The sequence below is a fragment of the Dasypus novemcinctus genome, chromosome 18 (genome assembly GCF_030445035.2).
Source record: "Dasypus novemcinctus isolate mDasNov1 chromosome 18, mDasNov1.1.hap2, whole genome shotgun sequence".
NCBI classification, from domain to species: domain Eukaryota; kingdom Metazoa; phylum Chordata; class Mammalia; order Cingulata; family Dasypodidae; genus Dasypus; species Dasypus novemcinctus.
Genome location: NC_080690.1, coordinates 17,691,636 through 17,706,636, shown reverse-complemented (window position 1 = coordinate 17,706,636; position 15,001 = coordinate 17,691,636). Strand labels below are relative to the sequence as shown.

Here is a 15,001-nt window from a genome sequence, read left to right as displayed (position 1 = left end):
GCGCCACGTTCCGGCTTTTCCGAGAAGGGGTCGGATTTGCTGACAGCCCAAAGGTGGAAGAGAGAGAGGTGACCTGTCCAAGTAAAGTAGGTACGTCGTCCCTGGCAGTGGTGGATCAGGAGTAGCCCAGCCACAGGCATTTTTAAAATATACGTGTCAGATCTTTTTCTCCGGTTACATGTTTTTGTTTGTTTTGAGATACTGGGGACCGGAGATTGAACCCGGGACCTCGTATGTGGAAAGCTCGGGCTCAACCTCTGAGCCGCATCGGCTCCCCTGAGTTGGGGTTTTTTGTTTGTTTGTTTTGCTTGTTGTTGTTTTTGTTTGTTTTTTCAGGAGGCACCAAAAACTAAACCGGGACCTTCCATGTGGGAAACAGGCGTGGAACTGCTTGAGCTACATCCGCTCCGCTTCTGATACACGTTTATTGCGGGATATTTGCAAATTACGGATGCGCCCCCGAAGTAAATAAAAAATCACCCGTCTGTTCATAGAGATAAGCACTGATGATGTTTAGTGATCTCTACTTCCAGTTATTTTTCTCTACATATACGTACATACCCATTATAGTTAAGTTTTGTATAAATTTAGGACCATACCTTCTAAACTGTTTTCTAACTTTTTTTTGTCAATATATGAGAATTTTTTAATATCTAAATGTTCACCTCTAACAGTATTTAACGGCTTTATGATAGTACATTGCAAGACTGTATTATCATTTATCTCAACAATCCCCAGTTGATGGCCAGGTAGGTTGTTTCCAGGTGTTCACCATATAAAGGCAATGAATATTTGTACAGAAATCCTTTTGTCTGATTGCTTCCTAAGAATTAATTCTTAGAAATGGAATATTGGTCAGAGTACTTCAACATTCTTTTTAGAAAGGTTTTTCCTTTCTCTTCCCACATTCTAGCAGGGATAACAATTGCCTGCCCCTATCTCCACAAAATGTTCCTCAAAAATGAAATTTCTTCCAAGAGTAAAATTAGGGTACTGGAGTAGAAATTTGGTGGCTTGGATCTAGTCCTTGTTCTAGTAGCTAGAAATATAACTATAGGCAAATTAGTCTATAAAATGAGGGAGATGGATTCAGCCCTTTCAATCTCAGTATTTTACAATTTAATTGTGGTTTTCACGCACACTTTTGATTGATTTATTGCCATGTAATTGGTGCATCTAGTAAGAATCTTCAAGCCAGGAATAATAGTAATATAATTGTCCATCAATCAAGGACTGTTTAAAAAGTGTGGTACATACATGAAATAGTGTGTGGCAGTGACAAAGAATGTGGGAGTCTTTTGTATAGAGAGATACAGGAAGATCTTCATAGTTAAGGTAAAAAAAATGTGAAATGGAGTGGATGTGGCTCAAACAGTTGAGTGCCTGCCTCCCACATGGCTGGTCCCAGGTTCCATTCTACTCCTGGAAAAAAAAAAAGATAAAACCAACTCAGGGAAGCCAATGTGGCACAGTGGTTGAGTGCCGCCTTCTCACATGTGAGGTCCTGGGTTCAATCCCCAGCCCCTGGTACTGCAGGAAAAAAAAAAAAGCCAAGTGTCTAAGGGTGGGTGTGATGGTTAGAATCATGTCACCTTGGCCAAGTGATGGAGTCCAGTTGTTTGGTCAAGCAAGCACTGGCCTGCTTGCTACTGTGAGGACATTTTGTGGACTTAAATCATCAGTAAGTTGATTGCCTCTGTGGCTGATTACATCTACAATAGTTGAGGAGATTGCCTTCAATAAGGAGAGACATCTCATCCAGTCAGTCAAAGGCTCTAAAAGAAGTGATGATTTCAGCAGTCAGAGGAGAGAAGTTCCATCTCTATTTCAGCCAGTCAGCTTCTCCTGGGGAATTCTTTGAAAACCTTCATCGGAGTTCCCAAGTTGCAGCCTGCCCTATGGAATTTGGGCTTGTGTATCCCCACAGTCATGTGAGACAGTTTTTATAAAAATTTCATAATATTTACAGACCTCTCCTGTCAGTTCTGTTTCCTTAGAGAACCCTGCCTAATACAGTGGGTGAAGTATGCACTGGCCATCTTCTATTTGCCATGCCCCCCCCCTTCTCTAGACTGCTCTTTTATTAGGGGGGCTGGCCTGCTTCCCCAGCTCTCCTGCTGTGTCGTTCCAGTTGGAATCAGCCAGTGGAAGCACTAGTGGAGATTGGCGGGAGGGGAGGGGGTGAGCTACTGCATCCCCTTAATGCAGACTGATCTGTCCAGCAACCCTTGCCACTCAGCTCTCTTCCCTACCTGGATCTGGTAACTACTCCCTCCCATGATACCTTCAGGCCTAGAGATAGGAACATTGCCATGCTATCACTAGCCCCAAAGTACTACACAGCATCTCATTTTCCTACACCATACCTTACTTCAACTCTCTTCAGATTACCAAATTTGGGGGTATATACCATGTTTTCTGCTGGAACATGAACTTTAACAATAGGCTATCTTTTTGCATTAAAAGAGGGAGAAAATAGAAGTACAGATTTGTATTTCCTTATGAATGCTTAACGAAACTCTTAATACTTGATAAAATGTGAAGGGAAGAAACAGGTCAATGAGAACTAGGCAGAGGAAGGGGAGTGAGGGAAACTTTTCACATATAGCTTTCTATATTGTTGCTTTTAAACCAAAACATATATTACCTACCCAAAAAATTAAACTAATTTTAGTTTCATGCACTTAATCTAAACTGCTTTTAAACCTGTGGCTTTATTTCAGGATTGACAGTGAAGATTAATTGGATTATTTCACGATGAGCTTCTTATTGCCCAAACTGACTAGCAAAAAAGAAGTAGACCAGGCGATAAAAAGTACTGCAGAGAAGGTATTGGTTCTCAGGTTTGGGAGAGACGAGGATCCTGTCTGTCTGCAGCTAGACAATATTGTAAGTGAATTTTAAAATAAATGGTTTTAATTAAAAATCCATCTATTCTCCCTTCAAAATCTGCACAGTGAGTGAATGGAGTAGGTGGGGCCCAAGGGTATAGTTGTTCATTCATTTGCACACTTTTTCTAAGAGTTGATCATGGGGCTGGCCCTGAGCTGAACCCCCGAATATGTAATCATACTTAATCTTTCCTGGATGTCCTTCACCACCAGCTGCTATGAAAGTTCAGTTTCATTGACAAGGCAGTGGAATAACAGAACACTATTAAGAAGCATCTCTGAACTTTATCTTAGTCACTCTCACAACTGTGGGGTTACATTAGCCCCATTTTCCACATGAGAGAAACCAACTCCAGTGAAGTCAAGTAGTTTCCCCCAGGCACAAGCCACTAATGTGCAGAGCTGGGATTTGAACTAGTTTTCTCAGCTACGAATACTTTTTTCTAGTGTGCTGCCTCCAGTATCTACCTGATGATGATTTCTGATTTCACAACACATCCTCACATTCTGCTGAGAAGGGAGGGGGGGTATGGGACAGATTAGGTTTATACTCGTCACCATTTATCATGGAGAGAGCCTTCACCCATGACTAAGAACTCTTCCCACCAGTTCTGTTGCTCTCATCAACAATGTGGACCAAATATGAAAATTCTTATTACTATGCTTAAAAATAAGCAAATGATATGTTAACCTGGAAGGAAAAAGGGCCAGAGGATTATACCTTTAGCTATGGGGAGGAGGGAATAGGACAGAGGTCAGGAACACAGACTCTAACACATCTACAAAATGGGAACCCACAGGAATGTTGTCAGGATTAAATTAATTAACAAGTGTTAAGTACCTAGAACAGTTAGCACAAGTGTCATGTAAGTATTTGCTATTATTGTAATCATCATTTCTGGTGGTTTGGAAGGAAAGAGATTTTGAACACTTTCAGTGTCTGCATTACGTATTTCTGAGTTATTTTGATTTTTTTCAAGTGAGTATGGTTAACATTTATAAAAACAATCAGAAGTAGAAAAATAAATGAAAAAAGAGATGTAGTCATGCAGTTTTACCCAGGTCCCTCTTACAACCCTGACAGGAGTCACTCAGACTCTGAGTAATAAATAGGGTGGCATGGTGTGGAACCCAAAAGGGCTAGATTCTTGTCCCAGGAATTTTTTTTCAAACAAAACTTTCTATTCTAGTAAAAAGTTTCACAAAAGAAACATTAGCTCCTTCCCATATTGTAAACTCTTTCTCTTTATTTACAGCTTTCCAAGACCTCCCCTGACTTGAGTAAAATGGCTACTATATACCTGGTAGATGTGGACCAAACTCCTGTTTATACACAGTATTTTGACATTAGTTATATTCCATCTACTGTATTTTTTTTCAATGGACAGCATATGAAAGTAGATTATGGGTAAGTGAGGTTTACATGAGCTTATCACATGAGTTTAAGCAATTTCAGTAACTCACCTATGTACATTTGATATTGGCTCTGTGAGTCTTGAATTGATTATTTCCTCCACTGATGTACTCTCTAATTTTTCTTGCTAAACTCTCATGCACAATGAGAGTTTCAGGGTATCACTAACAAATTTTCATTTCTCACTTAAGTACGTTCACATGACTGTAGGGATTGGTAAATCCAAATTCCATAGGGCAGGCACAATCTAGGAACTCCAGTGAAGGTTTTCAATGAGTTTCACAAGAGACTATGGCAGGCTGAAGGAGAGATGGAAATTATTCCTTCTGAGTGTTGAAATCATCAGCTCTCCCTTTAAGGCCTTCAACTAATTGCTAAAGGCAGTCTCCTTTGTATATTGTAAATGTAATCAAGCCATAGATGGAATCAACTTTCTGATCATTTAAAACCACAAAATAATATTCTCACAGTGACAGTCAGGCCAGTGTTTCCTTGACCAAACAACTGGATACCATAACCTTTCCAAGCTGATGTATTAACCATCACAAAAATATAAAACGGCATCTTTAAATTTTCCTTAGGAATTCCATTTTTTAAAATGTAATATTCTTAAACTTTGGGGACTGGAAGTTTGTGTTTATAAAAGAAGTATTCCAACAAACTAAGACATGCTGCTTCTCTCTTGTCAAGTCACTGTCCTCTGCCACTCAGAAAAATTTTGAAAGCCATATTTTTGGACAAAGCCTTTTGAGAATAAGTAACATGAAGTCTTCTTTAATGCCTTCCACTCCATCCAGGCAGCATCCCAATATATTGATATTTTTTATTGAATATACAGGCATACCTTGTTTTCTTGTGCTTTGCAAATCTTTTGATTTTTACAAATTGAAGGTTTGTGGCAACTCTGCATCAAGCAAGTCTGTTGGTGCCATTTTTTCCAACAGCATGTGTTCATTTTGTGTGTCTATCACATTCTGGTACACCTCACAATATTTCAAACTTTCCTTATTATATCTGTTATGGTGATCTGTGATGAGTGCTTTAATGTTACTATTATTGTTTTGGGGCACCACAGATCACACCTGTAGAAGATAGTGAACCTGACTGATAAATGTTATGTATGTTACAGCTGTTCCAGTGACCAGTTATACCCGTCTCTCTACCTCCCTGTTCCCTGAGACACAACACCATTGAAATGTTCAATATATTGAACATTTTGAAATTAGGCCAATTACTAACCCTCCAATGGCCTCTAAGTGTTCAAGTGAAAGGAGGAGTCACACATGTCTCTCAATTTAATCAAAAGCTGGAAATGACCAAGCTTCTTGAGGAAAGCACGTCAAAAGCCAAGATAGGCTAAAAGCAAGGCCTCTTGCACCAAACAGTTTGCCAAATTGTGAATAAAAGGAAAAGTTTTTGGGGACCATTACTAGTTGAATGCATTTTGCACAGTGCCTAGTCAGAAAAAAAACAGCAACAACTAACTATGCCCATGCCAGTACTTTGTGAATTCTACTTGATAATGATATAAGAAGTAACGAAATAGATCTCCGAAGCAGAAACTCTGCCCACGACAGAGCTTTCCTCCTATTCGACAGCCCTGGTGTGTGTCATATTCCAGTTGGGACCTGTAATCACAATATGGAAAAATTATTGCTGGCTTTGTGTTTAAAGTCACCCTGACAAGAAGAAAATAACAAGGAACTATATCATTTTGTTTATCCTGAAGGTTATTCGTCAAGCAATTACTCAAAGTTCTGAAATAATTTTTTTCTCTTTTCTGCCTTCTAGGTCTCCAGATCACACTAAGTTTGTCGGAAGCTTCAAAACCAAACAAGACTTCATAGATTTGATTGAAGTAATCTATCGAGGAGCAATGAGGGGAAAACTTATTGTCCAAAGTCCTATTGATCCCAAGAATATTCCCAAATACGACCTTCTCTATCAAGACATTTAGTATATTAATTGCTGTCAAAGTTGAAGAGATGGACACATCTCGAAACAGTGCCAGAATTCAGCTGTGTTTTTCTGGAGCCCTTTGGAAATTAATTGAGTACCCCAGTGGAAAAGAGGTTTAATGTGTACGGAAAATACCTGATCCTGACTAGAACATCACTCTGGTGCTCCAGCCATCTGGAATGCCTCCATTTCCACTGCCTGTGAACCTCAGAGCAATGGAGACAACAGTGTGAAATTTCCCCAGAGGGATTTTTTTACTTCTCTTTATACTATGCTTTTCTTTATTCCTTATATGGAATCATCCAAATCGTTGACTAGTACAAATTTTTTTTAAGATTTATTTATTTATTTCTCTCCCTTCCCCCCCCCCAGCTGTCTGTTCTCTGTGTCTATTCGCTGCATGTTCTTCTTTGTCCGCTTCCGTTGTTGTCAGCGGCATGGGAATCTGTGTTTCTTTTTGTTGCATCATCTTGTTGTCAGCTCTCCATGTGTGCGGCCCCATTCCTGGGCAGGCTGCACTTTTCTTTCGCGCTGGGCGGCTCTCCTTACGGGGCGCACTCCTTGCTCATGGGGCTCCCTTACGCAGGGGGCACCCCAGCGTGGCAGGGCACTCCTTGCACACAATAGCACTGCTCATGGGCCAGCTCCACACGGGTCAAGAATGCCCAGGGTTTGAACCACAGACCTCCCATGTGATAGATAGATAGGCCCTAACCACTGGGCCAAGTCCGCTTCACAGCTAGTACAATTTTAATTAATGCTATTTGATACATGCTTAAAACAGGAAGTCAGTTCCCAGAAGCAAAACTACTTATTTTCTGCCCTAGAGGCATACAGGCACGTACATACCCCTTGCCCATTCTTCTACTCATGGAGTCTTCATGTTCTCCTATCTTCAGTTTTTAGTTTCTAGTTTCTTCTGGAATAAATAATTCTCTACTGATAGCAGACAAGTTTATTTTATTTTGGAGACTTTCTGGCTCAGACTTTTAAAACAGTATCCTGATTTACTCATTTTATTAGCTTTTAGGTTATTAAATTGCCTAAAAAGTGAGAACTTAAACCTTCACCATCTGGCACCCAACTTGAGTTGAGCAAAGAATTAACTACCTTCCATAAGTAGGAGCAGAAATCCCCCAGAAGTCATGAGAAAGAAAATTGTATTTCAAGCAAATGAGACTGAAAAGAGATGTCAGAATTGTTGGAAATGGGGGAGTGGATGTAGCTCAGTGGTTGAGCATCTGCTTACCATGTACGAGGTCCTGGGTTCAATTCCTGGTACCGCCTAAAAAAAAGTTAAAAATGTCCTTATTTGCCTGTTTTAATAGCTTTATGATGAATCGTTGTTATTCTAGGGTCCCCTAGTACAACCTGCTGCCACTTGGTGTTTTTGTTTTGTTTTGGGTGGTGTTTTTTTTTTATGGTTTTTTTTAGGAGGTACCAGGGAATGAATTATGATAGAGGTAATAATATAAATTATGTATTACTGAGTACATGTCATATGCCCAGCCCATGCTGGGTGCTACATAAATAAAAATGACTCATGGACAGAGGCAAAAAGGTTTCTTAAAGGAGATAATGCCTGAGTCTTAAAGAAGAATAGGAGGTATTAGTGCAGAATAGGGAAGAGCATTTCCTTTTTCTTTTTTTTTGAATTGGTAGTTTCATTTTACTAGATATTTTCTGCCAGCATTTTATTACAGAAAACCACAGCACCTTTCTCCTGAGCCCTGGTAATTCCATGGCAATCGGGATGGGCAGGGGATGGCCTATTAGAATGTCCCCTTCCCTGGCCCTTACCTGCCCACTTCGGTGTTTTTTAATATACGTTTTTATTTTTTTAAACGTAAATTATATAAATGTTTCCCATATGCCCCGCTCCCTAGCCCTCCCACATTTTTCCACATCAACAACATCCTTCATTCACCACAATTGAGGAACACATCTTAGAACATTGCCACTAAGAGTAGCTTATACTTTACATTGTAGTTAACATTTTCTCCCACATGTTTTTGTAAATTAAATGTGTAGATACACAATTGCCTGTATCTGTCATTGCAGTATCATTCAGGATAATTCCAAGTTCCGAAAATGCCCCCAAATTACACCTAGGGAACAGCAAGGAGTGTTGAGGGAGCAATGCAGAGTTCAGTGTTGTGGGAACCCAAAGGGTGAGGCTAGGGGGCCAAAGGTGCTGCCAGGGAGGAAGGCAAAGATTCAAGTGATTCAGGGCTTTCTCTTTTTCCTCCTGACTACTGACCAGAAGCCATCTAATACAAGGTGATTCAGCAAGAAAACAGAGGAACTGTTAGTGCTGAAGATACTACTGAGAAAAAGAGGTATAACGGACAGTATTCGGGAGACCCTTAAGAGCAAGACTCTTATTTTTGTGAGACAGAAAGCTTGGACAATTCACATCTGATTACTAGTAAACAGTGGGTGTCTTCCAAGTTGGAAAAGCAGCTCCTGCTGAGAAAGATACTCCTGACTCTAGATGGAATTTCAGAACATTATCGCTGGGAAGGACTTCAGAGTGTCTGGGTTAAGCCCTTCCTGGGAGACACTGGAAAAGTAATGGCCAGGGAGCGTAAAGCACTCACAAATTTGTGGCCAAGATATTATTTGGACCAAGAAGTCCAGAGGTCCTGCCTTTCTACCATCTTACTCTGTTTTCTGGAGTGCTGGTGCATCGGAGCACAAAACAGTAAGGTACTGTCTGTGTCAAAGTGGTTTTGTTTCATCCCACTTTGGGTGAGCATCTTCCTCAGCAGCCCTGAACCCTTTTCCTAGTTCACTTCAAAGAGGCAGCACATTGCAGTGAAAGAGCTTAGGGTTTATCTTCAGACACCTAGGTTCAAGGTTTACCTTCACCTTTTAATAGCTGTATAAAAGCTGTATAGCTTAAGCAAATCACTTAACTTTTCTGAGTCTGTTTCCTTATTTGTAAAATGAGGATACCAATCACCAACTGATGCCTAGTATTCAGTAGGTGTTCAGTCAATGAACCTGATCCCCAAGGTGGAACAATTTGTATCCATTTGGCTCGGGAGTGTTTCTGCCATACTCCCAGTAGATTCTACCACTTGGTAGCCCGTGTACCATAAATGAGAGAATTAAAAAGGCCCAAAACTAAAAGCTGCACAGAAATGAGTCAAAAGAAAGCTCTTTATTGACTGACTCAGCAATGCTGGGCTGGCTCCCTTCAGCTTCAGGCCATGTTTTACCTCATCTACCCCCATCCCCTTTGCCTCTTCCAGAGAGAATCCTCGCTATCAGGCAGCAGCTTCCTGAATGAGAACAGGTCTCCAGCCATCCTCACATTAGTTGTTGGCTATGGTTTGCTGAACCCAGTCCAGGATGGAGGGCACCTTCACATACACACCGTACTCAGCCACGGTACAGCTCTTATCAAAGCTCAGGATCCCAGCCGCATACCAGGTGTCGTCATCCTGGTCATGAATGGCAAAGGCACTGCCAGCATCACCGAAGCACGTGTCTTCCTGGTACTTGGACATGCCAGCACAGAAGGTGTGTGTGTTCAGTATGGGCTGTACCCCCACAGGGCTCTTTGGTGTCTTCTTTTCAGGCACTGTGCTGCCTTCGTAGTGTCGTACACACTTGTCTTGATCAGCCACAGGCAGCATGACATATTTGAGTAGTTCAGTAAAATTAAAGTTGCTGTTTCGCCCCCAGCCAGACACATAACCCACCCGCCCCACTTCTGCATAATCCTTTGTAGGCAGGCAAATGGGCATTATTCTCTCACCAACAGGCACCTTATGTTTGAGTTTGATGAGCCCAATGTCTACCGTGGCGTACTCAGGGTGGAAAATCACTTTCTCAACCTCCACAAGCTGATTTTTGCCCACATAGAGTTTTAAAGTAGGGGCAATGTCCTTTGCTAGTGCATTATCTTCATGACCTAGGAAAAGATTTTTAGCAGTGGTCAGCAGCCACTGTTCACTGATTAGCGTGGCCCCACTGGTGAGATTATGGTGGGAGATCATCTTAGCCTGCCAGGGAAAGCTGCCTTTGGCATCCACTGATCCACCCATGATCCGTTGCACCTGATCCACTGGATTCTTGGGCTTTCCACATACTGTCAAGGAGAGGAGGAAAATTATAAGCAGAAATGTGAGTCTCCCAATCGGGAAAAGGAAGGTGTTACAGGTTAAATTGTGCCCTCCCCCACCCATTCCCCCCAAAAAGGTATGTTGAAGTGTGACCTTATTTGGAAATAAAATGACTGCAGATGTAATTAATTAAGATGAAATTATACTGGAGTAGGGTGAGCCCCTAATCCAGTATGACTGTTGGGCACACAAGTGAAAACAGGCTGATTTCAATGATGCTTCTATGGATCGCCAAGGATTGTCAGCAAACACCAGAAGCTAGAAGAGGCCAGGAAGGATTCTCCCCTACAGGTTTCCGAGAGAGCCTGGCCCTGTTGATGTCTTAATTTCAGACTTTTGGCCTTCTGAACTGAGAATAAATGTCTGTTTTCACGTGGCCCAGTTTGTGGTGCTCTGTGACAGCAGCCCTGAATAACAAATACAAGGGGTAATATATCACTGGCTATTGCTACAGTCTAAACTAGCCTCAATTATTCTTTCAGAACTAGAAATATTTAAATGCTTGGCCCCTACCACCTGCTCATCTCATTTTCAGTGTTTATTGTTTACAATAATTAGTTTTATAAAAATTTGCATCACTAAGACAGTTGTATTTCTTGCTTTTCTAATTAATGAAACAAAACAGATTTTCAAACCCTAGCTGTTGAACTGCATATTTAAGCAGAATTTATCACAAAAAAGGAATTTCCACAATTCCTTGAAATTCATCATAAGGGCTTGGAGCATAATAATTCATTTTCTCCAAATAAAGAGGGTCTGTAACGACATTGGCTGGAACTCAGGATTTATAGATGTTGCAGTTAATACAAGGCAGGTGTCAGATCCACACTACTAACTGCACAGGAAGGGAGGCAAAATCCCCTTGTTCCAAGAGGGAGAAAAAGAGAGCAGAGATGCAAGTCGCAACTCATTTCCAATCTCCTGCCTCAGGCTTCCGTGGATTCACTTAGGGCCTCTCTCTGGCCCTGGGCTCCCTCAGCAGACTGGCTGGACCACAGGGCCTCCCTGTTCCTCGCCTTCTGGGGCATTGTGTTTGGTGGATTCCAGTCAGTGCCCTTTAGGAACAAGGTCCTGTGGGAACTCCATCAGGAGTCAACATGTAACTGCTCAGATTTCCCAGAACCCCCATCCTTAGCCCTCAGACGCTCCTAGGAAGCCAACAGGAGAGACGCCCCTCTGGGAGCTGCTAAGCCCTCAAACCCACCACCCTTGCTTTGCTTCCCAGGACCCCTGGCTTTCTACCTGCTACACATTCAGGAAGTTTCTCTCCAACGACCTTATTGACCCACTGCTTCTCGCTGTTTAAAGTGTACACTCCTGAAACAAAAAGAAAGAGAGAAATCAAGTATGGCCCTAGGGAGAGAGGTATTTTACAAAATAATTACAACAAGAAAAGGAGGGGGATGGGAGAGGAGGAGAGGAGCACTTCTAGGAACCAAGCGCTGAGGGCACCAGTTAAGCCCAGGAGGACAGAACTGGTTGGCCAGGCAGCACGGGGTGGGGCTCCCCTTACACCCTGACTCTACCTCTCAGCTACCTGCACATGGACAAGTTACTCAACCTCCCTGTGCCTCAGCTTCCTCATCAGCAAAATGAGAAGGATAATGGTATCTCTTCAGAGCACCGCTGTGAGGATTAAGCAGGCAGATGAATGCCAAGCACTTAGAACGTGCCAGGAGGACACTAGTCACCAAGTGGGCATGCCCTGTCGACACTGCCATCACCCTCAAGTGTGCTTTCCCCTTTTTGTGGAGGACTCTGAGATAGGCAGGCTATGAGGCATCACTTCCCCTTAGCAAAAGATGCAACTTGAGACTGAGAAAAGTTAATTTGCCTAAAGGGCCAAGCAACTGTTGGCAAAACCCTATGAGAACCTAAAACTCCTGGCTCCAAGGAGAACACGGGAACTTTCCTGGCCATCCACCCTTGACCCCATCAAGAGAGTTCTGGGACCGGGCGGGGCCGGGATGGCAGACACTTGTCCGGGTCTTACCGTCTTCTGGGTGCAGTTTGTAAAGAGCCTTACAATGATAGCGAACAAAGTGCTCCACGTAGCCGTTTGCAATCTCAGGGGGTTTGGGGCAGCTGTCACCTGCAAAGAAAAAAAGAAACAAAACATGAAGAGGCGGTTACTATTTGGAAATTGCTCCCAGAGACCCACGAAGTCAGGGCAGACAAAGCTGCTCTGCACATCAACCTCCCTCCACCCCAGATGGAAGCCAGGGGAAGGGCCCTCTGCCTCATTTCTGGTAGGACCCACAGTGATCTTCACGGCACTGAAAACCCAACAGTTGGAATAAGAAGGGGGAGCTGGGTCTTCCCAAAGGCAGGGGGATCTGAGCGGTCAAAGTGGGATCCACCCAGACTCAAAGATTTACTTGCAATATCCGTGGCCTCGTTGCCCACGTCCCCTGCAAAAAGCTGCCCCCAAAGCAGGAGGGTGACGACAGCTCCCAGGGCACTGCAGAGAGAAGGCAGGAAAGAACACAATGCTGGTCTCCCTCCTTCGCTTCATTCACCCATGTGTGCGTTTGTGCACATTTGGCTTCTGGAAAGCATGACTGTGATGTGGGCATGGATACCTAAAAGCTTACCAGTTAACCAACTTGTTGAATAATGTCCTCTGTCAAAAATTGCTTGGTTATGTTAAATTTCTAGTCTTATTATTCAACATTTCAACAAGTCTTTTTTATTTTGATAGAATCAAAGTGCCCTGATTTCACAAATGCATCAATATTCGTCTTTCTTATAAAGTTTTAAAAGGAAAAAAAAAAAATCTGCTAATAGATACACTTGAAAGGCCAGGACTTCTACAATGGGAGCTGCCTGGCATCCCCTGCAAAGGTAAAACTTTGTAATTTCAAGGAAAAGAGATATTCCTTAGAGTAACATCTGGAAAAGACAAGCACAGCCTGAAAGCATTCTCTCTTAAGGACACAGCAAAGGACAGAATCCAACCCACTAAGCCTTTTTAAATTCATTATAATTTAGCCCATCTGTCCTTTTTGTTATATTTTTGCATCTCTCTTTGTGGGCTTCTCCCATACCTGGGCTGACAGAACAATCACAGATGTATGCAAAGAAGGATGAAATAAAAGAGCAAGAGAGGGGAGAAAAGGGCCCCGCTGTGGACTCACCTCATGTTGGCTGGTCCTGCCTCTGGAAGTGCAGTGCTATGAGGGGCGCCTGCCGGGCCTTTTAAGCCTCCCCTTCTCCATTTCATAATCCCTGTGTCTACACAACTTTGGCTTGTTAAGGTCACTGGCATTTTCCCGTTACAAAACCCACAAACAACATCCCTGTTAACAGCTCTTGCTTCATGCTCCAATTTCCCTTGTGTTCTTTTACAAACCCTTAAGAAACCTGGCCACATCATGACCCCATGAAGCTGCCAAAGTGTTTCCCGAAACTGGCAGGTGGACAGGATTAGGAGAGGAACTATCAATCGGTGTTTCTTTGTTTTGGAGAGTTTTCAGCACTTCTGGTCATTGCAAACCCCTATTGACACTCCTGCAAACTTAAATGTGGCTTGCAAGAAATTATATCCTTTTCACAATCATTTCTCCCTTCCTGTTTTGACATCTCCCTGTTGCTTAGAAGCCCTCCAACCTGAAATCAGTAAAAGGTGTTTGTTGTGTCTTCTCTGCTCTTTGCAAGAAATCACACAAAATGGTTCCAGCTGTGGTGTGGATCGGTCGTGGTGGCCCCTGTGGTTTCATGGTCCAAATGAGCAGATGAGAAATATCCCAGCCAAATGCCTGCACTTGTGCATCCCAATACTAGTCAGCTGCAATTGAATAATCCAATAAAAGCCTGCTTTCCTCATTCAAAACAGGTCTGTGGTTATTAGAGTGTACAAAAGAAATGTGGGAATATTCATAGCGCTGCTGCTGTAACGGCAAAAATCTTATATTTTGTGTTTTCCAGTCCATTAAAATTTTTTAAGATATAATTTATCTCATTGGTATCTATACCTATACAATATATTGTTGAGTTTTGCTTTGTTTTGTGCTCTGTAAGAGTGGTATCATGTATGTAATCTTTTGAAACTTGGCAGTTTTCACTCAAAGTTAGGTTTATAAGGCTACCAGTGCTCTTGCATACATATTCATTTACATTGCTGTATGATTTTCCATCATATGAATGTGACACAAATTATTTACCATTCTCCTATTGATGGACATTTGTGTTGTTTTCAATTATGTTGTTTTTGGTTAGGAGGCAAGAGAAAGGGATAAGAAAGAACCATACAGGTACATAAAAAGAAATGGCTGTTCATGATCCAGCTTGGTGGTAGGTTCACAATGTACATTATATTACTGTGCTTTATTACTAAAAGACCTTTATATATCATATATATACATATATATCACATTTACTATTTTATAGGTATCAACATATTTAAAAATACAAAGGTGGGGAAAATAATCTCTGAAGGACTTATTGACAAGCATAGTCCCTGGCCCTACTCCCAGAGATTTGATCCAGTAGGTCTGAGTGGGTCTGCAAATCTGTATTTTAAATGGTCCTAACTTCCTCCCCTCCTGGTATGCACATCCCTTTGCTATGCAACTCTGCAGATCTTCCAGTCATAAAGTGGATCC

At 42.1% G+C, this 15,001-nt stretch overlaps 1 protein-coding gene across 1 annotated transcript; it reads right to left on the bottom strand.

Annotated features, from left to right (window-relative positions):
- Positions 1 to 9,411: 9,411 nt before the first annotated feature.
- On the bottom strand, positions 9,412 to 13,677 carry LOC101421339 (haptoglobin). Its single transcript, XM_004453627.5, has 5 exons — positions 13,535 to 13,677; positions 12,776 to 12,858; positions 12,391 to 12,489; positions 11,640 to 11,714; positions 9,412 to 10,363 (listed from the first exon to the last, which is right to left on the bottom strand). The coding sequence occupies exons 1-5, from the start codon at positions 13,663 to 13,665 to the stop codon at positions 9,585 to 9,587; spliced, it is 1,167 nt and encodes a 388-aa protein (XP_004453684.3). The 5' UTR covers positions 13,666 to 13,677; the 3' UTR covers positions 9,412 to 9,584.
- Positions 13,678 to 15,001: the final 1,324 nt, after the last annotated feature.

Bases quoted from the DNA above. Each gene is read 5' to 3' on its own strand.
- LOC101421339 (XM_004453627.5), bottom strand. From the start codon at position 13,665: ATGCCAGTGACCTTAACAAGCCAAAGTTGTGTAGACACAGGGATTATG. The intron at 11,715-12,390 runs GTAAGACCCGGA...TTTTTGTTTCAG, and splicing joins CAAACTGCACCCAGAAGACG to GAGTGTACACTTTAAACAGC. The intron at 10,364-11,639 runs GTAGAAAGCCAG...TCTCCTTGACAG, and splicing joins ACTTCCTGAATGTGTAGCAG to TATGTGGAAAGCCCAAGAAT.